Consider the following 24,593-nt stretch of genomic DNA (forward strand, 5'->3'; position numbering starts at 1 on the left):
TTTCTTTGTGTAATATTTACAACCTTTACAAAAAAATCATAGAAACCATCAAACTACACCCAGGATTCAATTTGAAATTAAATTTATTCTTTATCAACAAATTTATAAAGTACAACTTTACTACAGTCTTTGAGTCCAAGATATTTTAAATAGTATTTGGTCGCTGAGGAAGACATAAGTTATAGTAAGCATCGCTGTTCCAAAAGTCTGGACCCTTCCATCCACACCAGCCCTAGATTTGGGAGAAGGGAAAGGAAAACCTTTTACAAAGTTATAGGGCTACATGATTGAAACTGTAACATTTTACAATCCTGCTCTGTCAGCAGGGTCTTGGAATAAGGCTCTAAATACCTATATAATTCAAATATTTGAGTTCCTGTAAAGCATAGAAAAGTAGCTTATTTGGTTCCATTTCAGACAATTCTATGATATTTAATCATAGGAATCATTAAAAATGAAAAGCTTCATTATGGTACTGTTACTCAGTACCACATTTTATTGATTTTAAGATGCATAGTTTTATAATTCTGGCAGTCGATGGCATGTGATAGTTTAACTGGCATCTGTCCATAACAAGACTACAGACAGTGAAAAAGACTGAACTAGAAAGTGGGGAGCCACCAAACTGGCCACTGCCTTGATCCCGATTTCCCAGCAGTGGCATCTCAGCAGTGATACGTGGCAGCGAGAAATCTGAGATTGCCCTTGGAGTTGCATTCTATGCCCTTCGTTTTCCTCAGGCTGTAATCATGCCACTTTGCAATTTTATGTCAGTATTAATCCTTTTCCCCAGCAGAGAAAATTGCTTTCGAACAAAATCTCATTGTGAATAGAAGTTTATCAAACTTATTCTAAGGCCATTGATTTATCAATATTTTCTTAAAGACCCAGCTCACGACTTGTCTGTGTTACATCATTCTGAAATGAAATGCTTTGTTTGCAAATACTTGTGAGGAGACTAGTGAGGATTCAAAATGCCACCATGTGAGTGACAGGTAGTAGTTTTACCCCTTACCCTACCTAACTGGGAAGCTGCTGGGCATTCTGGCAGCGACCTGAAGTCAAAGGTCATAGTTCCAACGAAGGGTCTTCGTTGCTGCACATGGGCTTTCGCTAGTTGTGGCGAGCAGGGGCTACTCTTTGTTGTGGTGCGCGGGCTTCTCATTGCGGTGGCTTCTCTTGTTGTGGAGCATGGGCTCTAGGCACGCGGGCTTCAGTAGTTGTGGCTCGTGGGCTCTAGAGCACGGGCTCGGTAGTTGTGGTACACGGGCTTAGTTGCTCCACGGCATGTGGGATCCTCCCTGACCAGGGCTTGAACCCGTGTCCCCTGCATTGGCAGGCAGATTCTTAACTGCTGTGCCACCAGGGAAGCACTAGGTTTTTCATTTTTATTCTTCTGATTGCAGAAATAAAGATACATATAAAGTTCAAATGAGGTGAAAAGTAAAAATAAAAAAAAATCCTCCACCAGTCCTGCCCCCCCTCCACAGGTAACCACCATTAAGTTTGGTTTATTATCGTTGAGAACTGTTTCTTTACATAAACAAACTTTTTTTTTATCATCTCATTTTTTTCAGCAAAACTTTCTCTAATGAATTTCATGTCCTAAAATCTGTTTTCTTAATAATAAATAGAAACAAGGCTTATACTTTCTCTGTTTTAATCTTTCTGTGGTCTTTTCACACATGTGGGCCATCTCCAGGTAACCAGACTCAAATTGTTCCCCAGAGAGGTGGGTAGAGAGGGTACCCAAACCAGAAACTGGGGGAGTCAGTAGGGGAGCCAGACTTCTTTCCTTTGAGGTGACTGGCTTGGGAACTTCAAACAGGAAAGCTCCCCAAGTGGGTAAACAGAGGTCAGGCAGAGGTGCAAATGGCCCTCTGGCCCCTGCCATAGACTGAATGTGTCCAAGATTCATATGTTGAACCCTAATCCCCAATGTGATGGTATTTGGAGGTGACTGGGTTATGAGGGTAGAGCCCTCACAAATGGGATTAGTGCCCTCATTAAAAGAGGGCCCAGAGAGCTCCCTCATCCCTTCCACCATGTGAGGACAGTGAAAAAAACTACCATCTTTGAACTAGAAAGTGGGCCTCACCACCCACCAAATTGGCCAGCACTTTGATCCTGGATTCCCCAGCCTCCGGAACTGTGAGAAATAAATTTGTTGTTATAAGCCACCCAGTCTATGGTATTCTGTTAGAGTAGCCGGGATGGACTAATAAGACAGTGCCTTAGATTCTTGAGTCACGTGAGAGTCAACGGCACTTCTACTGATGGCCCGGCCTTGGCCTCAAGGTTTCTTGCATGTGTGAAGAGAGCAAAGGGTTTTTGCTATTATAAAGTTCTACAGAAATATAACTAGCGAAGGAGGGCTTCTCTGGTGGTGCAGTGATTAAGAATCTGCCTGCCAAGGCAGGGGACACAGGTTCGAGCCCTGGTCTGGGAAGATCCCACATGCTGCGGAACAACTAAGCCCGTGCGCCACAACTACTGAGCCTGCGCTCTAGAGCCCATGAGCCACAACTACTGAAGCCCACACACCTAGAGCCTGTGCTCCGCAACAAGAGAAGCCACTGCAATGAGAAGCCCGCCCACCGCAATGAAGAGTAGCCCTCGCTCACTGCAACTACAGAAAGCCTGCGTGTAACAACGAAGACCCAAGGCAGCCAAAAATAAAATAATTAAAAAAAAAAAAAGATTACTGCTAATCACAAAAAACAGACATCTCAAGTTAATGCTTAAAAAAAAAAAAAAACTAGCAAAGGAGAGTGCAGTTCTCAGAGAAGACAAGCAGGGACAATGCCTTACTCTATCTAATCGCATCAGAAAACCCTACCTAGTCCAAAGTCCGTCAAGCCAGCCAAAAAGAAGTAATTTTCTTATCTGTATTATGCCTCTCATTAAAATCCTAAGGCGTCTCACTGCCTTTAAGATAAAATCTGAATGCCTGGCTCCTCTGCCTGGCTCCCGGCACCCATCCCCATTCACCTCCTGCCTGTCCCTCCAGCTATCAGCCACACCGCTTCACCAACTCTAATCACGTTAAAACTGCCACAGCTCCTGGAACATGCCCTGCTTTCCTTTCACTGTCTGTAAGTGATGCCTCTGCAGGAGCAGCCTTGTGAGCTCCAAGACCCAACGCAGCCAAAAAAAAAAAAGAGCAGAGAAACCTTTTTATGGGTACTAATGATATTGACTTAAGTGACAACATGACAAAAATGAAGGGTAGTGGATAGGATATATTCATTGGCTTATAGCTGGAAAGGCTGTATGCATTCTTTGTAATTCTAATATATTTGGCAAAGAATATAAAACTTATTTAAAACTCAGGTTAATTATGTCTTATAACACTTCCCTCCTAAAGATTTAGTACTGAGTTTCATGAAAATTTAGTACTAATTTCTCATGAAAACTCAGTACTAAGTCTGAATTAGTTGCCTATATATTAACTTAAATTTATACCTTCTTTAGCTGGTAGTTTAAGCATCAACAAATACTCTTAAATCTGTTTCAAATATAACTCCTTCATAGAGTGAGATGAAGTTATATGTAAATAAATTAAAGGCAGTCAAGCCTCCATAATGTCCAGCATACTGCTTAACTAATTTCTGGTTAATTCTAAAATTATAAAGGTTATATACTCCATTCTATTTCAAGGCATTGATATATCTCACTATATTTATATTTATGCAAAGCTGTAAGTCTCCAGAGGAATATATTTATGAGTTTCGCATTCTATTAAGTTTAATAACTGAGAAAGTCTTGATAAATCTAAGCTAAATTTTGTCTTTCACAATTTACTTTAGTTCCCCCTTGTCCTCTGTATCTAGAGAGAGAGTTACTCATCACAGCCTTAGAATCCCTCCTTACAGTGAGGACCCCTGCCCTCAGTTCATAATCCATCTTTCTGTTAGCTGCCAGTTTTCTATCCTTTGGTTCTGGGTTCTTTGCCTTGTATCTAAATTTGTGTTAAACAGACACTTACCTTTTCTAAAATAACTTGTAGATCTTCAGCGCCTGTATAATGCGGATCTAAAATCAGAAATTTTATCTGTCCTGTAATCTCATTCCATGCAACTCCTAGTATTGTGTGGGCCAAAACTCCTCCCCCTATTGAAAAGGAAATATGAAATGAGAGGGCATATATTAATCTCAACTTCCCATTCAATTTCAATTTAAAAAGATTATTTTGCCTATTAATTGATCTAACAGCATTAAAATCAACTGGCGTACACTGTAAATGACACAATGTCAAATATACTCTGAAAAGATAAAATTACATCTTTAAGACAGAAAAGAAACAATTGTATCTATAATCATATTAGGTTTATATTTCACTGCAATATCCATGGAATTACCTAGACTGGATTTAAAAAGGGCCACAGAGGGTCTAAACTCCACCCAACGGAGTAACAATCACTGCTGTTGGTACCCCTCTCAGCAGCTGGGCAATGCTGCCTCTGCTCTGAGTACCTCCAATGGTGCTGCCCAGCTACTCTTTCAATACTCTCTGTATTTTGCTGAAATCTGCCTACCCGCATTTCTTACACACCAGTCTTACCTTGCCTTCTGTCATCACAGGACAAGTCTTATTTCTCACAGAATCGTGAATCTTTAGATTAGCTAATCCAATCCTCTTATTTTACAAATAAAGCCCGAGAGGTTAAGCAATTTGCATAATGTCACACAGCCAGCCAAGTTAGTGCTAGCCATGACTTACAATGCTCAGCTCAGTGACCACTGCCTCTTTTCCATTCTGCTCTCAACTCTTCAAGTATTTGAACACAGTTATCATTTCTCTTCTTAGCCTTTACTACTTCTGGTTATTATCTTTTTTGTAACTTTCCTCCTGGCCTTGGAAATTTTAAAATAATATCCAGAGGAAGTATGCATGATGTAAAAGCTAATTTTAATGTGTTTAAAAATGACTGATTTTATATGCCATTACATATTTTTATTAACCATAAGTTTCACATACTCTCCACTCTACCAAAAGAACCCGAGATATCCACCTTACCAATCATTACTGGCGTTCCTTCACTCTGGAAATGATTAACCAGTTCCCGTCCCTGAGAGGCCATTTCAGAACCTTGGCTAGAAAGAAACCATTTTCTATCAGATGAACTATTTCTAAGATAGTTGGGAATATATGAATAATGTTTTGCTGTGCCAAAACTCACTTTTTAATCACCATACGCTTCACTACTTAATCTATCACTTATTTGTTAGCACTGATTTCCACAGCCAATCCAAACTGCAATTGTGAAATCAGAGATATTAAAGTACTTGGACAATAAAAATAGTAACACTATAGTTAGCAAGGTTGTTGTAATAGAAAATGTATTGAAAACATAAGCTCATAAATAAGGAGTAAGCTAGTGATGGTCATAGATATCAATCTTATATTAATACTTGCTCATATTTTAATACTAGAATTGTGATTAAAATATATTGGAAAAGATAAAATGAATGTATTATTTGGACACATTATTAATTTATTAAAATCTTAGGAAGAAAAAGAGTAGGAGATAAACAAAAAGGTCAGTCATAGATCAACATTTGATTTTTTCCTTTCAAGACGTCTCTGCCTTAAGCATTAAAAAACTAGACTTTCTGGGGACTTCCCTGGTGGTGCAGTGGTTAAGAATCTGCCTGTCAATGCACGGGACATGGGTTCGATCCCTAGTCTGGGAAGATCCCACATGCCGCGGAGCAACTAAGCCTGTGTGCCACAACTACTGAGCCTGCGCTCCCTAGAGCCCACGCACCGCAACTACTGAGCCCACGTGCTGCAACTACTGAAGCCCGTGTGCCTAGAGCCCGTGCTCCACAACAAGAGAAGCCACCGCAATGAGAAGCCCACGCACTGCAATGAAGAGTAGCCCCTGCTTACCACGACTAGAGAAAGCCCAAGCACAGCAATGAAGACCCAACACAGCCAAAAAATAAAATAAAAAACTAAATAAAAAGAAGAACAAAACAAAAAAACTAGACTTTCTGTAACTCTACTCAAAACTGACATATTTGCAAGTTTTCCTCTTTCAGACTAAGATTAGGCCTAGAGCATATAAGCAGATACCACAAAGTTCACTCATAAACTCAAATATCTTCTAAAAAAATAACAAAAAAATTTAGGGCTAGAAAAATGAGATTTATAAAGCAAGGAGGCAATGTGGAGGAAGAGAAAAGAGTGACAACAAATGTGGGGGAAAATGCGCTTTTTCTTTTAATAAAAATGACAAATTCTCTTTGAAATGATTTCTCAGATTTCTTAAAGTGTCCTTACCTGACAAAAAGTATTTTTGAAGTTATACCAATCAAATGGTTCAGTACCAGCTGCACCTCGATAGATCCAATCCACTGCCGTGATCCGACAAATGTTGCTGGTTTGTCCCCAGCATCAACTAGAGCCTTTGTGTATTTAAAAATACAAAAAGATCCATACACAAGACAGCTATTAAAAATTACGTTTAGGGCATTTTCCCTGATTACCAGTATTTATACTTTTTTTCTTCAAAACAGAAATAAGTCTGCACCATGAGGTAGGAATAATTATTAATGGTATATTAAGGGTTAATGAAACATCCAACTGATTACAATTCAAAATGGCATGTTCTGTACCTGCTGAATTTCTCTGTGTGTTGGAATGGATCTCTCTGTGTATCCCTGGTGTTTGAACCAAGAGCAGATAGTCTGCAGAGACCGATAAGCACAGCCCCAGCCATTGTCATCGATCCGATCCTGCATATAATGATGGTAACCATATATGCCCTGGACCACAGAAATCTATATAAAAAGAAGAAACATAGTAAAATATTAACTTAAGATAGATGTATATATTATATTACACATACACATACCGAGTCATTTTACTATTCCTGGAGCTAGACTTACTTTATTTAGTTCCTTATAAAAAATTTTTTAAAAAAGAGGAAATACTCCCCAACTCTTTCAATGAGCCAGTATACTACTGATACAAAAGTAAAGTAAGAACAGTATGAGAAAAGAAAATTATAAGACAATATCATTCATGAACACAGATGCAACAATCTTAATAAAATATTAGCAAACTAAATCCAGCAGAGAATAAAAAATAATAATCATAACCAAACTATCATGAATGCAAATCTAATATTGTTTGGAGATTTGCGCTGGAAGTATTTAGGAGTAAATAGCATGATGCCTGTAATTTTCTTTGAAATGGCTCAAGGGGAAAAAAGGAGAAATGAAGCAAATATAGCAAATTGTTGACATTGTTGCATATATGTAACAAGAGACATGTACAGTAACGTTCATAGCAGGGTTGTCTAAATAGCAAAACAACCTGGGGGAAAAAATGATACCAAGGTATATTATCCAGCAATAAAGATAACTGAATTACAGTTATACACAATACCATGGATAAATCTTAGCTACATGATACTGAGTGAAAAAGCAAGTTGCAGAAGACTATACACAGAATGACACCATTTTGGTAAAACTCAAAATCAAGCAAGACTAAAAGCAACACTGTTGAGAGAATATATACATATATGGTGAAACTATTAAAAGAAAGCGAAGTGAATGATGAACCCAAAACTCAGTATAATAGTTCCTCCTGGGTGTCGGGGAGGCAGAGGAGTGGATAGGAAGGAGAACACAGTCAGACTGGCCACATCCTAGTTCTTAAATGGGGCAGGGAGCTCTCCAATATTGATTTCTTTACTGTGCTTTATAACTTACATGTATGTTACATGCACACATTAAGTATCATATAATAAATATTAAGAAATATATGAATGCTTCTTGCATTTTTGCAATACAGATAACCAACCCATTTCATTGTCAAAAAACAATCTGTATTTATTCAGTACCTTCTGAGTGTCCCAGCGCTTAGTAAAGAACTATTAGGAATGAAAAATGAATATATGATATAATACTTACCCTAGAAGAGTTCCAAATATAATCTGAGAGAGAAAACATTTATGTAATAATCTACGGGAAAACTATCAAGAGTTATGTTGCTTGTTAGAGACTCTAAATTTTGTATTTCCTATTCTATGATTCTATGACTGTGACAGAACAAGATTTTCAATCAGGAACAGTTCTCTCAAGATTTCCTCCCATATAAGCAAAATAAGTGAAATCATTCAATGTCACTGAAATGTTGACTAAAGTCTCATTTGTATGCATGTAACGGTGAGTGCCCAGCCAGAGCTGTTCTATGCGAAGCTGGTCTGCCCACAGCTCTCGCAGGTGAAGCTGCTGTCCCAAGTGCATGCTGATGGCCAGAACCGGAAGCAGGCCCCTAACTGCCCTAGGGTCAACGTTGTATCCCGTACTCATCTTTAATTCTTAAGATTTCCTTACAAAGCACCTGGAGGCTCAGCAGGTATTGAATAAATGCCATGACAAGATGGGCCAATCAAGTTTTCTCTTATGGGAATTTGAATTGAGAGGTGCAGAGTGAATCAGGCAGTAAGTGCAAGGAATGAAGCTGAAACAATGCATGCAATGAGCAGCTCTGAGGGAGAGTAGGAAAAGTTATGTCAGGCTGAAAAAATGAGGAAACAGAAGACAAGGCTGAGAAAAGTACAGTAAAGGGAAGGAACAGGCCAGTTAGGATCAAAAGCACCCCCAAAGAAAGCTGAGGAATGCCATCAAGGAGTGAGAGTATGCCTTGAGACCGAGGCCAGCCACAGCGCTGCTTTGTTCTAAGAGGCCCAGCTGTACGATTCCTATTCTTGGTTGCCCATGAGATCCTCTCCTACTAGCCTGCATGCATCCTTAGAGGAACCCTTCCCCCACACTCCTTTTCTGAGCTACCTTTAGTGAAAAGATCTACCCCTTACAACTAGGTATGTGTGTACAGGAAACATGTAGTGCTTTATTAGCCTTTTCCTACAGTGTGAGTTGTGTAGAAATATGCCCTTAATTAGCATGATTTCTCAGGTTCAGAATGGAAATCAAATGGGACAAGGCTTTAAAGAAATTAAGGAGTGGAATTTTAGTAAGAGAAATGTGCTACACACTATCTAGTCCTAACCTTTTTAGACCACTGTGAATTACTGCTGTCTTAAGCAATGATCATTAAAAGAAAAGGGTGGCAACGTATGTTTTAGGGACGATGATACCCGTTATGAATTGATCCTTACAACTTCCACTGGGTACAGACAAAAAACAACTAATGACACTTATGATCAATTGACTCACATAAAGAATTACTAAACTCACCATACCAGTCTCTATGTTAGGTGGATTGAGATAAGTATGTGGATTTCTAATGTAACCATCTTTGTACGGTTCATCTGGAAAGTGATAAGCATTAGACCTTTTGAAATAAGGTCTGTCATGAGGCAGATTGAAGAGATTGTGTAACTCCTAAATGAAATCAGAATCAAGAGGAAAGAAGAGAAAAAAAGTTAAATGATTTAGACTCCTAGTCAATAAATAAACTCAAACTAGATACAAAACAGAAAATTTACTATATATTGGTTATAAATGTTATCAAACTCACTTATGATTTAATTCACTAAGGTCAAAGAAAGTGAGATTTAAACTAAAACCAAAAATGATTTATTTTTGTTTATCTATGTATATGGATAGAAACTGGAAGGGAATGTAGAAAAATGATAATAATTCGTTAGAGTCAGAGAACTGAGATTATTTAAAATTACTCACTATAACACACTCTGTTAAAATACATCCAGGCTAAAGACTGGTTTTGAAACAGCCTCATAAATGAGTAAATTATAATTAACAATGATATAATTATATCAAAATATTTTTTAAAAATCATGCTTAGAGTACTTAACAAATATAAGGGGTAGTGATTAAATTATAGAGATTGGTGGCATGAAACCAACCAATACGGCATCAGAATAAAAATACACATATATGTTTAAAAGGAAATATATTCCTGAATGTTAAAAACATGTTAATAGTTACTTTGAAAAGTCTGACATCTTCTTCTGCTATTTCCTATGTATTCTAGCAGTTTGAATGGGATCACTAGCTTATGTAACTGTTGCCTCTGCAAATCAATTCATCTGGCACTTACAGAGAGGTACAGAGGGTTACATTGTTATATCTCTTTTCAGGGACAGAAGAAACTGGGAAGATAGTCCCATGGTATAATTTGATGGATGCCAGGCAAGGCCACACATCAAAAATATGTACTCCCAAACCAGTCATTTTGCCAAGAAATCTCATTTCTTTGAATGCTGATCATGTTTTCTTCAAAATGCCTCTAATAAAACCCAAATAACCCTGGGACGTGGGGGATGGAGTAATACTATAAATCCTAATTAGAAACAGCATAAATCCTAATTTCCCTTCTCAGACTCTAATCTTGTCTCTTTCACAAATCTGGAAGTAACGGAAGAGAAAAGGAATAACACTCATCAGCTGCTCCAGGCATGTAAGCATCTTTTCAGTTCTAAATTTCATTACAGAAAAATAACATATGAACTACACTGAACATATGAAATTAAAATGTTACATATGGTTTAGCAAAGTATTTTTTTATTAATAATACTTTAAAAAGTTATAGAACAGAAGTTAAATAAGGTGTAAAGCTAATAGCCTGCGTCCACACTTTAAAATTAAATCACAAAACAATGTCCATTTATTAGAAACACATAATTAAACACAAAATGAATGATAGCTGTATTTTTTTTTTAAGAAAAAATGAATTGGTTTCACCTTTCTATAGGCCTGCAGCTGATCATCTGGAATTCCTGATGGATATGAAATTGTTACAAGATTTTTTTCCCCTGGTAATAAAAAGTGCAGTGGTTCAGGGACCACGATAGATGTTCCTTTCATGTATTTCAAAATGCATTTTTCCATATCAGTTAGTTGATTATGAATTGCATCAACCAGACGTTTACGAACTCTGAGGGGGGGAAAAATATACAAGTGCCTTAAGAGAAGTTATATAGTTTATGATACATGAAAGTGTCGAGTGACTATATTCCTAATGTATCCTCGATTGGACCAGGTTTATTAAAGGAAGTCTAAAAAATGCAAAGTTAAATGTTAAATAAACTAAATTTCCTCTGTGTAGATAAAGGGAAAACCCTACAGGTTTTGCATATTACTCTACTTCCTCCAATAAACATCTAATTACTAGATGACTCTTAGTTTAATAATAAACAAAGAGTAAATCATAGTAAAAACAACAACAACCCTGAATATGCCTATATGATAATTTAAAATGAGCTCTGATTACTTTGGGAGAGGGTCCTCATTTAAACGTGGCAGTAGTATTAGAAAATACCTACTTTCCCCACGTTTCTTCTGGAGCAACAGGTACAACTGCATCGACTGGTAAAGTCATATTAACATAGTGGTGTCCTCCGCTTTCTCTTTCAATGATGGGTGTTACAGCTGCCAGAGGGGTTGACATTTCCAGCATAAGATCTATATTTACTATTTGATGCTATAAAGATAAACAGTAAAAGTTAACTTGTAGAACATCCAACAATAATATAAAAGGTAAGTAAAAGGACTTTTTAAGGACCATATAAGCTATATTACAGTAAATTATTGAAAAGCACAAATCTTAGCTTAAAGAAAAAATCTTCCCTGCTTCAAAATAATCTGAGGAGAAGGGGAGAGTGAGTGGGAAGTAAAGGTGAAATCAGATTGATCACGTACTGGTAAACATTAAAGTTAGGTTCACCAGGCTTCATTTAACTATTTTCTCTACTTTTGTATACATTTAAAAATTTCAAAACAAAACAAAACAAATCAAATGAACAAGATACAATAACCACACACTGAAGCAACTTTTAAACATATATTATGACTATATACTTGTGGTCTAAAGACATAAAAAACTATAAAAAAATATTGAACTCTATTAGTAGGTTTGATTTTGATAGTGGTATGGGAAAACAATTCTGAAAATGATTTCTGTATATTAAACAAATTTAGCAAAGTATTAAGAGTACTGGAAGCCAGGTTTCTCACTGGGAAAAGGTCAGGAATTGTGTGAGGCTGAAGTAGAACTGGAGGTATAATATGATTTACACAGATAAATATGGATGTATGTGTTATATATGTATAGTATGTATATATACATGTGTGTGTTCCTTGGGGAAATGGCTGATTCCTGAGCTAGAACAGGGCAAGTACAAGATGTGTCTGGAACATCCTGTGGAAGAAAGTAGCAAGTACTCAAAAATATGGTGTCAAGAGGACACTGGAGCCAGCATGAAGTTTCTATTGGCCAAATCTTAGAAAATGTGAGCATCAAAATAACTAAAGACAGTAACAGTAACAGATAACTCTTTGCATAAAATAGGAATCCATGCTTCCATGCAGTTAATAAACAAACAGGGAAATGGAAAATGTCCCCCTCACAGTATAATGTCGTCTAATAAATGTAAAAGGAAATGATAGACTTAGAAAAATCACTATTTTGCAACCATCAGATTAATGCTAGATTCTGGCAAAAATTATCAATTGATGTTAGAAGTGATGGGTGAAAACTTGATGAGGAACAGGATATATATATAAACTCAAGGTATCTTCCCACAAAATACTTACTAATTTTAAGGGCAAAAAATAGTACCCTCACCGTGGAGAACACTGGCAGATACCACATTAAATGATCAAAGTTAACATCACTAATACAAGAACAAACTGAGCATATGCTTCTTTCATATGACGTGCTGAGAAGGACACACATTACTTCTGTGGTATTCCTACCAACAATGACCACATGAATCTATCACGAGGAAGCCTAAAACAAACCCAAACCCAAACTGAGGAACATCCTACAAAAGAACTGACCCGTATCCCTCAAAATGTCAAGCTCCAACGACTGGTAATTTTCAAATCCTTATCCACAGCCCACAGTTTTTTTGTACACACTCCACATTTATAAATCTAACAGCTCATGTGGACTCCTCACTGCTGTCTAAAACATAATGTGACCGAAACCGACCTCATGTCTTCCCCATCTTCCATCTTTACCCAAGCAAGAAGCTGGTCATCCCACATCCAATTAGTTTCCAGATATAACCTATTCAATTCCCTAAATAGTTCTTGTATCCATTCCCTCCTCTTTATTACCGTAGCTACGTTTTGGTTTGGCTTCTCCTGAGTGGTCCCTGCCCACATCTCCAACCTCACGTCCACTCTATTTTCCTTACTAGTCTGGAAAAACACTAAAGGTATACTAACTTTGTACAACTTCCTGCCTTGAAGCAGCAGCTCCATTTTTCATCTCCAATATCTGGCAAAGTTTGTGGCACGTGGCAGGTACTTAATAGTACTGGTTCAAAAATCAACAGAACCAAAACAGTGTGAAGAAAAGTAAATCATTTATCATTTACTACCTCATATAGCATAATGCGTCACTGTCATGTTTCAGAATGACCCCTTTTTATTTGTTTTAAAATAATTTGTAAGCGGACTCAAGCTGTTTTATTTCTGTGGGAGCAAACAAGGCATCCAAAAAACCCATTTAAGATATATATTATAATGGGACAAAAGTTTAGATATGTACACCAGAGATATAACCTCTGGCAAGACATTTAATTTTTCTGGAACTGAATAATCTGATCTGTAAAAAAATTAAGAAAGTTGGGTTAAGTAATTTCTAAGATCTCACTCAACTCCAAATTCAAGGATTGAACATTTTTATCACTAAGAAGACAGGTGATTTGCTTACCATGTCTGACAACTTTTTGTCTTTCTTCCTCATGAATTTTCGTTTTGTATCTTCTTCCTGTCCAAATCTAAATTTTTAATACACAAAGATGTTTACCATACGAAATGACGTTGTGAAAACACTTCTAGCCATCTTCAAGCATACTCACTGAATAAAGCGCATTATGTTCTTACAGGTGGAACTATCAGTCAGTTCTCCTGGAATGGTGTTCATGTCACTGTTAGGCCATATGTACACTGAACTGTGGCAGATTCTGAACACAAGTGCATTTGAAGAAAGCTTGGTTGATAGGTCACTCAACATATGTTTTAGTGCTTTCTTGACAAAAATTTCTAAATTAAAAGAACATAAATAGAATAAGAAAAATTGTAAACTTTTCAACATGAATGCTTCCAAGCGTACAAAAGTACAGCACAGTAAAACTGACCCCCAAACATCCATTCCCTGTATTCAATAATATAAAAACATTTTTTTTGCCTTTTTTTAAAAAAAATTGACAAAAAATTCATAGACCATAAAATTCACTGTTTCATGTTTACATTTCAGTTGCTTTTAGTATACGACAAGGTGTAAAATCATCACTATTTAATTCCAGAACATTTCATCACCCCCAAAGAAACCCTGGCCCGACCAGAGGTCATTTCCCATTCCATTGTGCGGACATACGTTTTTAATTCTCTTAGGTGATCACCTAGGAAGAATTGCTGGATCATACGGTAACTGTCTTTTTGAGGAATTGCCAAACTGTTTTCCAAAGAAACTGCACCATTTTATATTCCCATCAGCAATGTATAAGGATTCCAATTACTCTCAAAATACCTTAGTACTTATAGCAATAAAACTACTGAATGAAATTTAAATTTCTTTATAGTTCCATTCTTCCTTGGACTATATCCCACTAAGACTGTACAAAGTACTGTGCTGTGAAGTCACAGTTTTTTTCTCTGTGTGCTATGTCATCAACCTGATATTTGTCTGACTTCATTTTCAGGGATTTCCTTTTTACTTTATAGAATTTTTTTAATATGAAAAACATTTTCATGATTCCAAAGTCAAAACTATAAAATAGATATATCTGAAGAAGACAATATTTAAATACTTGTCCTAGCTTTATACTCCTAAATCCTAAACCTAGTTAACCTTGTGATTAAAATACTTATTTAACTATCACACTGATATCTTCATAAATAAACACCTTGAGATTGTGGTAGAGAAAAGATTACTTGTAACAAGTCAGATCAAAAGATATCCTGATATGTTTCAGAAAGCCAAATTTAAAGATTTTTAGCTGTACTACAAAAGACAAACATAATTCCTGGATTACCTTCTGTTTATCCCTGAAGGACCATGAGGTAAAGTACCTAAATAATTGTGATGTCTTTAAGTTAAGCACCTTCTTCCCCTCAATTTCCTCATTAATGATTCCCTTCATAGAGTGTTTCAAAGAGTTTGATACAGGAGGAGGAATACTATCAAGTCAGAAGAAAAGCTCAAATACATTAATCACTAGGTAAAAAGTATCTGTAGTCCTTATTTACATTGAAATTACATCATTATATCTGGTGACTAATATATTAGTTATACTTTGTGATAAGTTCATAGCAAAATATACCTTCAATTTATATTAAGTTGTAAAATGTAAGGCTTTATCCATACCAGTAACATATTAAGGAACAACAATACTTTACTGATAAGATAGGCCTAAAAGTGAGCTTTAGTCCTTGCAAAATGATTCTCATCTTGATGGTACATTAGAGAGTCACCTGAAAAGCTTACTGATGCCCGAGTCTCTGTCCTTAGAGACTTTAATTGGTCTGGAAGTGGGGATTCGAATGTGGACCAAGATTGAGAACAAGTGTCTAATATGAAGGGATGGGTCAAAAAGAACATTCAGCTTTCACTCCCTCTTTCCAAAGGGCCAGTAAATAATCGTCAGCTGGTGATCTCCTTCAAGGAACTCTGACACTGCTTATTCCTCATCTTTCTGAACTTCTTTGTGGCTCCTGACACCACTGATCACGCTTTTCTTGAGTGATTTCATTTAGTATCAAGGTATTAACTAGCATCCTTGAGAGATATTAAGTTCTCTTCTCTCCAGTTCTGACCACTCCCCGCTAAGTTTCAGGCTCAAATGACCAAATGCCTGTTGGGAGCTGGCACTTGGCTTACTGTGGCATCGCAAATGAAACACATCTCAAACACAGCTCTTCATCTTCTTCCTCTGTTATTCGTTGCCTCCGTTCGTGGCAGTAGTCAGAAACAGGAAGACATCCTAGAATTTGGTTTATACACACACTGCTGATTTTTCTCCCACAGAGCTTGCCTACCATTCCTAAACAACATGCCATTCAAGAGGGTGGGCTCTTGAGACTCAGGGTCATGTACAGTTGTAAGTCTACAACGTACAAGTCTGGGTGCCTCTTTATGTTGTGCTCATGGGGGATATTTATATTTACCGTGACAATTTTCTTTGAGAGGGCAGTAAAGTTTCTTAAGTAAGGGGACACCTTTTCCTAATGTGCACAGAGAGCCCCATGGGCTAGAGGTGGTGGGGAAAAGTGTCTAAGTTTAAATCCAATTTATATCACTTACTAACTATATGACCTTAGACAGTTTATTCATCCTATCTCTCAGTTTCATGTGCAAAATGGTAAGAATCTCACTATATTTCATAATCAACTTTATAATAAAAAAGCAGAGTATTTGGGCAGACCTACCATTAGGAGTAGCTAGCTGAAAAGCTAGATCAAGGCCACCTCTCATTCTGAAGAGTATATCCATAGTCTCTGAAATAACCTAAGACAAATGAAACCAAAATTTCATTGTAAAACAAAAACTCATCCTCATATAAATTAGAATCAAACTGAATTTAGGTTTAGGCATTAGTTAACCTTGATTTTTCAAGCTATTTCATGAGTTAATTCCTTGTTTTATGGAGAAAAACAAAACACCCTAAATTCTAAATTAGAGGTTCCTCAACCTTTGCTCCACATTGAAATCACCTGAGAAGTTTAAAATACTGATTCCTGGGCTACACCCCCCGAGATTCTGATTAATTGGTCTGGGGAGGGTCTAGGCACAAGGATATTTAAAACGTCCTCCATGTGAATGAGTCTAATGGGAAAAGGTTGAGGACCACAGCTCTAAGAAAGTATTTCTAAATTACAGTTTTAATAGATATAGGGTTTAACAATGACATGAAAAGATAAATGGAAAATAACTAGTTTAAGAATGGGACAAAAACACTGACCCTATTATGATAAGAAGTGATGGTCAAGACAATGAGAGGAAACTAATATATCACTGACAGTGGGAATATAAACTCTTAGAATTCTTCATAGGGTGATATGGCAATAAGAATCAAAAGCCTTATATTCACGAGCAGAAGCAAGAAGAACTACAGTCCTACAGTCTATGGAACAAAAACCACATTCACAGAAAGACAGACAAGATGAAAAAGCAGAGGGCTATGTACCAGATGAACGAACAAGATAAAACCCCAGAAAAAGAACTAAATGAAGTGGAGATAGGGAACCTTCCAGAAAAAGAATTCAGAATAATGATAGTGAAGATGATCCAGGACCTCGGAAAAAGAATGGAGGCAAAGATCGAGAAGATGCAAGAAATGTTTAACAAAGACACAGAAGAATTACAGAGATGAAACAAACAGAGATGAACAATACAATAACTGAAATGAAAACTACACTAAAAGGAATCAATAGCAGAATAATTGAGGCAGAAGAACGGATAAGTGACCTGGAGGACAGAATGGTGGAATTCACTGCTACGGAACAGAATAAAGAAAAAAGAAGGAAAAGAAATGAAGACAGCCTAAGAGACCTCTGGGACAACATTAAACGCAACAACATTTGCATTATAGGAGTCCCAGAAGCAGAAGAGAGAGAGAAAGGACCTGAGAAAATATTTGAAGAGATTATAGTTGAAAACTTCGCTAACATGGGAAAGGAAATAGCCACCCAAGTCCTGGAAGCCCTGAGAGTCCCATACAGGATAAACCCAAAGAGAACCACACTAAGACACACAAGAATCAAATTGGCAAAAATTAAAGACAAAGAAAAATTATTGAAAGCAGCAAAGAAAAAAGGACAAATAACATACAAGGGAACTCCCGTAAGGTTAACAGCTGATTTTTCAGCAGAAACTCTACAAGCCGGAAGGGAGTGGCATGATATACTTAAAGTGATGAAAGGGAAGAAACTACAACCAAGATTACTCTACCCGGCAAGGATCTCATTCAGATTCGATGGAGAAATCAAAACCTTTACAGACAAGCAAAAGCTAAGAGAATTCAGCATCACCAAACCAGCTCCAGAACAAATGTGAAAGAACATCTTTAAGTAGGAAACACAAGAGACAAAAACAAACCCAAAACAATTAAGAAAATGGTCATAGGAACATACATATCGATAATTACCTTAAATGTGAATGGATTAAATGCTCCAACCAAAAGAAACAGGCTCGCTGAATGGATACAAAAACAAGACCCATATATATGCTGTCTACAACAGACCCACTTCAGACCTAGGTACACATACAGACTGAAAGTGAGGGGATAGAAAAAGATATTCCACGCAAATGGAAATCAAAAGAAAGCTGGAGTAACAATACTCATATCAGATACAATAGACTTTAAAATAAAGAATGTTACAAGAGACAAGGAAGAACACTACATAATGATCAAGGGATCAATCCAAGAAGAAGATATAACAATTATAAATATATATGCACCCAACATAGGAGCACCTCAATACATAAGGCAATTGCTAACAGCTATAATAGAGGAAACCAACAGTAACACAATAATAGTGGGGGACTTTAACACCTCCCTTACACAATAGACAGATCATCCACAATGAAAATAAATAAGAAAACAGAAGCTTTAAATGACACAATAGACCAGATAGATTTAATTGATATTTATAGGACATTCCATCCAAAAACAGCAGGTTACACTTTCTTCTCAAGTGCGCACAGAACATTCTCCAGGATAGATCACATCTTGGGTCACAAATCAAGCCTCAGTAAATTTAAGAAAATTGAAATCATAACAAGCATCTTTTCTGACCACAATGCTGTGAGATTAGAAATGAATTACAGGGAAAAAAACGTAAAAAACACAAACACATGGAGGCTAAACAATACGTTACTAAATAACCAAGAGATCACTGAAGAAATCAAAGAGGAAATCAAAAAATACCTAGAGACAAATGACAATGAAATCACGACCATCCAAAACCTATGGGATGCAGCAAAAGGAATTCTAAGAGACAAGTTTATAGCTATACAAGCCTACCTCAAGAAACAAGAAAAATCCCAAATAAACAATCTAACTTTACACCTAAAGGAACTAGAGAAAGAAGAACAAACAAAACCCAAAGTTAGCAGAAGGAAAGAAATCATAAAGATCAGAGCAGAAATAAATGAAATAGAAACAAAGAAAACAATAGCAAAGATCAATAAAACTAAAAGCTGGTTCTTTGAGAAGATAAACAAAATTGATAAACCATTAGACAGACTCATCAAGAAAAAGAGGGAGGGACTCAAATCAATAAAATTAGAAATGAAAAAGGAGAAGTTACAACAGACACTGCAGAAATACAAAGCACCCTAAGAGACTACTACAAACAACTCTATGCCAATAAAATGGACAATCTGGAAGAAATGGAAAAATTCTTAGAGAGGTATAACCTTCCAAGACTGAACGAGGAAGAAATAGAAAATATGAACAGACCAATTACAAGTAATGAAATTGAAACTGTGATTTAAAATCTTCCAACAAACAAAAGCCCAGGACCAGATGGCTTCACAGGTGAATCCTATCAAACAGTTAGAGAAGAGCTAACACCCATCCTTCTCAAACTCTTCCAAAAAATTGCAGAGGAAGGAACACTCCCAAACTCATTCTATGAGGCCACCATCACCCTGATACCAAAACCAGACAAAGATACTATAAAAAAGAAAATTACAGACCAATATCACTGATGAATATAGATGCAAAAATCCTCAACAAAATACCAGCAAACAGAATCCAACAATACATTAAAAGGATCATACACCATGATCAAGTGGGATTTATCCCAGGGATGCAAGGATTCTTCAATGTATGCAAATCAATCAATGTGATACACCATATTAACAAACTGAAGACTAAAAACCATATGATCATCTCAACAGATGCAGAAAAAGCTTTTGACAAAATTCAACACCCATTTATGATAAAAACTCTCCAGAAAGTGGGCATAGAGGGAACCTACCTCAACATAATAAAGGCAATATACGACAAACCCACAGCAAACATCATTCTCAATGGTGAAAAACTGAAAGCATTTCTTCTAAGATCAGGAACAAGACAAGGATGTCCACTCTCACCACTGTTATTCAACATAGTTTTGGAAGTCGTAGCCATGGCAATCAGACAAGAAAAAAATAAAAGGAATACAAATTGGAAAAGAAGAAGTAAAACTGTCACTGTTTGCAGATGATATGATACTATACATAGAGAATCCTAAAGATACTACCAGAAAACTACTAGAGCTAATCAATGAATTTGGTAAAGTTGCAGGATACAAAATTAATGCACAGAAATCTCTTGCATTCTTATACACTAATGATGAAAAACCTGAAAGAGAAATTAAGGAAACACTCCCATTTACCACTGCAACAAAAAGAATAAAATACCTAGGTATAAACTTACCTAGGGAGACAAAAGACCTGTATGCAGAAAACTATAAGACACTGATGAAAGAAATTAAAGATGATACAAAGATATACCATGTTCTTGGACTGAAGAATCAATATTGTGAAAATGACTATACTACCCAAAGCAATCTACAGATTGAATGCAATCCCTATCAAATTACCAATGGCATTTTTTACAGAAGTAGAACAAAAAATCTTAAAATTTGTATGGAGACACAAAAGATCCTGAATAGCCAAAGCATTCTTGCGGGAAAAAAACGGAGCTGGAGGAACCAGACTCCCTGACTTCAGACTATACTACAAAGCTACAGTAATCAAGACAATATGGTACTGGCACAAAAACAGAAACACAGATCAATGGAACAAGATAGAAAGCCCAGAGATAAACCCACACACCTATGGTCAACTAATCTATAACAAAGGAGGCATGGATAGACAATGGAGAAAAGACAGTCTCTTCAATAAGTGGTGCTGGGAAAACTGGACAGCTACATGTAAAAGAATGAAATTAGAACACTCCTTAACACCATAACAAAAATAAACTCAAAATGGATTAGAGACCTAAATGTAAGACCGGACACTATAAATCTCTTAGAGGAAAACATAGGAAGAACACTCTTTGACATAAATCACAGCAAGATCTTTTTTGATCCACCTCCTAGAGTAATGGAAATAAAAACAAAAATAAACAAATGGGACCTAATGAAACTTCAAAGCTTTTGCACAGCAAAGGAAACCATAAACAAGACAAAAAGACAACACTCAGAATGGGAGAAAATATTTGCAAACGAATCAACGGACAAAGGATTAATCTCCAAAATATATAAACAGCTCATACAACTCAATATTAAAAAAACAAACAACCCAATCCAAAAATGGGCTGAAGACCTAAACAGACATTTCTCCAAAGAAGACATACAGATGGCCAAGAAGCAAATGAAAAGCTACTCAACATCACTAATTATTAGAGAAATGCAAATCAAAACTACAATGAGGTATCACCTCACAGCAGTTAGAATGGGCATCATCAGAAAATCTACAAACAACAAATGCTGGAGAGGGTGTGGAGAAAAGGGAACACCCTTGCACTGTTGGTGGGAATGTAAATTGATACAGCCACTATGGAGAACAGTATGGAGGTTCCTTAAAAAACTAAAAATAAAATTACCATGGGCTTCCCTGGTGACGCAGTGGTTGAGAGTCTGCCTGCCGATGCAGGGGACACAGGTTCGTGCCCCGGTCTGGGAAGATCCCACATGCCACAGAGCGGCTGGACCCGTGAGCCATGGCCGCTGAGCCTGTGCGTCCGGAGCCTGTGCTCCACGACGGGAGAGGCCACAGCAGTAAGAGGCCCGCATACAGCAAAATAAAAAAAAAAAAAAAAAAATTACCATATGATCCAGCCATGCCACTACTGGGCATATACCCAGAGAAAACCATAATTCAAAAAGACACAGGCACCCCAATGTTCACTGCAGCACTATTTACGATAGCCAGGTGATGGAAGCAACCTAAACGCCCATCAACAGATGAATGGATAAAGAACATGTGGTACATATATATAATGGAATATTACTCAGTCATAAAAAGGAACAAACTGGGTCATTTGTTGAGACGTAGATGGATCTAGAGACTGTCATACAGAGTGAAGTAAGTCAGAAAGAGAAAAACAAGTATTGTATATTAACGCATGTATGTGGAACCTAGAAAAATGGTACAGATGAACCGGTTTGCAAGGCAGAAATTGAGACACAGATGTAGAGAACAAACGAATGCACACCAAGGGGGGAAAGCGGCAGGGAGGTGGGGATGGTGGTGGGATGAATTGGGCGATTGGGATTGACGTGTATACACTGATGTGTATAAAACTGATGACTAAGAAGAACCTGCTGTATAAAAAAATAAATAAAACAAAATGCAAAAAATAAAAAAAAAAGCCTTATATTCACATTCTTGGCCTAGTAATTCTGCATTTAGAAATTTAATTTCTAAGGAAATTTGCAAAACATACAAAGATTAGCATATACAGATGTTAACCTGTCAACAAGAGGAGACTCATTAAATAATTATGAATATTATACAGTAATGAAAAATAATGCTTTATAAGAATATTTAATGCCATAGGAAAATGCTTGCAACTTTTAAATGGGGAAAAAAGCACTTGTAAAGTGGAATCTATTAGCAGTTCTTAATTTGGGTCCATACATTGCAGGTAGTTGACATATGACAAAGACATGTATCATTTTGCTGGGGGAGAGGAGTGGGAAGGAGGAAGGGGTTTCAAAGATTTCATCAGATACTCAAAATATGTCCCAAACAGGCTGAAGAACCATACTACACAGTAAGAACCCTATTTTGAAATAAATGAGTAAGTATTAACATTTACTGAGCCCTTAAAATGTAAAAGGCACTATGCTAAATGATTGGACATATATTTACTTTGATCCTCAGAACATTACAAAGTAGGTACCATTATTATTTTTCTCATTTACAAATCCTTGTCACATTTTTTTTTTTTTTAGCTGTGCCACGCGGCATGCGGGTTCTTCCCCAACCAGGGATCGAACCCGTGCCCCCTGCATTGGGCGAGGAGTCTTAACCACTGGACCGCCAGGGAAGCCCCCTTGTCACATTTCTTTAAGGGTGACTGCTTTTATTTTCCATAAATTGTAACTTGTTGAAAGGCCATGCTCTTTTCCCCAATTATACTTCTTGGAATTGATCCTAAAGAAATAATCAAGAAAGTTCAGACAAATTTAGCTTGAATGTTACCCACTTATCATACTGTTATTCATCATAGCAAAAAGCAAACAAACAAACAAACAAAAAACCCCACTTAAATAGCTATCAATAACAAGTCTGTTAAGTAAATAAGTCAGTTAAATACTATGCACCTCTTTGAATAAAAAATATTTAATGGCACTGAAAAATACTGAAGATAAGAGTTATAAAGACAGGCAAGAGCAACATTTAACTGTTACTTTCTGTGTGACCTTGTAACTAATCACTCAAGTCTGTCTTCTCTTCTGTAAAACTGGAAAAATATACAACTTCACAGGGTTGTTGTGAAAGTTCCATAAGAGATCTTATGTGAATGCACTAGAATCTCCTCACACTTGTGAATTGAGATCCTTTCTGAAGAAATAATATTTAAACTGAGATCTGAGGGGTAAGTACGTAAGAGTATGAGCAATTCCAAAGGAAAGATGGGGGTGCAGGTGGACAAGCCCATTCCAGGCAAGGGCTCGGATTGGTGAAGGCCTGCTTAAAAGACCACTTGAGACCACAGCAGATGGTTAGATCTCATGGGGCCAAAGACAAGGATAGTCAGAGATAGTGACGACTGACAGCCATTTAGAAGTAGATTCCATAGCATTTGATTAGTGAACAGATGTTCAGGAGTTGAGAAAAGGGCGATGTCAAGGATGATTTCCAGGGTTTTGGCATGAACAACAGTGGGGTGGATGGTAGCCCAATGAACTAAGATGGGGATCACTGGAGGAAGAGCAGGTGTGGGACGAGGGGAGGTGGGAATGGTGAATCAGTTTTGAACTTGCTGAGTCTGAAATACATATGAGCCATCCAAGTGGAGGTACAGTCAGTAGATATGCGGATCTGGAGCTCAGAATACATCTCTAAGCTGGAGATACAAATTTTGGAGAAAGCACAGGGTGTAAAGAAAAGTACTGAACGCCACATCTAGGATACGGATTGGAGGACCTGCTTCAGCAATTAAGAGGGAAACCAGGGGAGTGTGACATCACAGCAGCTAAGGGAATACAGTATTTGCAAAGTCACTCATATCTTTCCCAGGTCCAATCCTCCCTCGAAACGTTCAAAAATGCCTCATAATTCCCTCGTTCTCAAAATGCATGCACAAGTAGAAGGTGCAGGGAGCGCGTATCCAAAGGCGGCTGCGCTGGGGCCAGGGGTTCAAGGTGTGTGGGGCAGTTTCCCTCTGGTCCTACCGGGAGAGGCCGATGACAGGACGGCCCAGACCACGGAGTTCGCAACTACCACCGTGGGCCCCGGCAGACCCAGTTATTTCAAGGGCCATAAAGGCTCGTAGCAGCTAGTGAAGTCTGAGGGGAAACGCTGGGGTGGGGGACAAGCACGGGTACTCACCATAGCGGGTACGTGGAGCTGATACGGGTGCCGACGGCCGACCAAGCATAGGACGCTGGCCCGGAACTGGCGTCATCGGGGG

The 24,593-nt window shown here is 37.4% G+C and overlaps 1 protein-coding gene across 6 annotated transcripts; it reads right to left on the bottom strand.

Moving 5' to 3' along the window:
• Window positions 1-65: 65 nt before the first annotated feature.
• On the bottom strand, window positions 66-24,590 carry UFSP2 (UFM1 specific peptidase 2). Of its 6 annotated transcripts, none has more exons than XR_012328886.1 (13): window positions 24,512-24,590; window positions 16,384-16,462; window positions 13,815-13,998; window positions 13,667-13,733; window positions 11,268-11,425; window positions 10,687-10,879; window positions 9,217-9,363; window positions 6,625-6,789; window positions 6,290-6,414; window positions 5,021-5,097; window positions 3,989-4,113; window positions 1,021-1,396; window positions 66-232 (listed from the first exon to the last, which is right to left on the bottom strand). XR_012328886.1 is itself a non-coding variant. In XM_033848770.2 (12 exons), the coding sequence occupies exons 1-12, from the start codon at window positions 21,642-21,644 to the stop codon at window positions 146-148; spliced, it is 1,497 nt and encodes a 498-aa protein (XP_033704661.2). In that variant the 5' UTR covers window positions 21,645-24,461; the 3' UTR covers window positions 66-145. The 6 variants fall into 6 exon arrangements, 2 of the variants coding, with proteins under 2 accessions (XP_033704661.2, XP_073654631.1); XR_012328885.1 differs by lacking the exon at window positions 24,512-24,590 and adding an exon at window positions 21,555-24,465; XM_033848770.2 differs by lacking the exons at window positions 1,021-1,396; window positions 24,512-24,590 and adding an exon at window positions 21,555-24,461.
• Between the last annotated feature and the right edge of the window lie 3 nt (window positions 24,591-24,593).

The sequence above is a fragment of the Tursiops truncatus genome, chromosome 21 (assembly GCF_011762595.2).
Source record: "Tursiops truncatus isolate mTurTru1 chromosome 21, mTurTru1.mat.Y, whole genome shotgun sequence".
Taxonomy (NCBI): Eukaryota; Metazoa; Chordata; class Mammalia; order Artiodactyla; family Delphinidae; genus Tursiops; species Tursiops truncatus.

Bases quoted from the DNA above. Each gene is read 5' to 3' on its own strand.
- UFSP2 (XM_033848770.2), bottom strand. From the start codon at position 21,644: ATGTGGGATCTTCCCAGACCGGGGCACGAACCTGTGTCCCCTGCATCG. The intron at 6,790-9,216 runs GTGAGTTTAGTA...CTTTTTATATAG, and splicing joins CTAACATAGAGACTGGTATG to ATTTCTGTGGTCCAGGGCAT. The intron at 4,114-5,020 runs GTAAGGTGGATA...CCTTTTCAATAG, and splicing joins AGGAACGCCAGTAATGATTG to GGGGAGGAGTTTTGGCCCAC.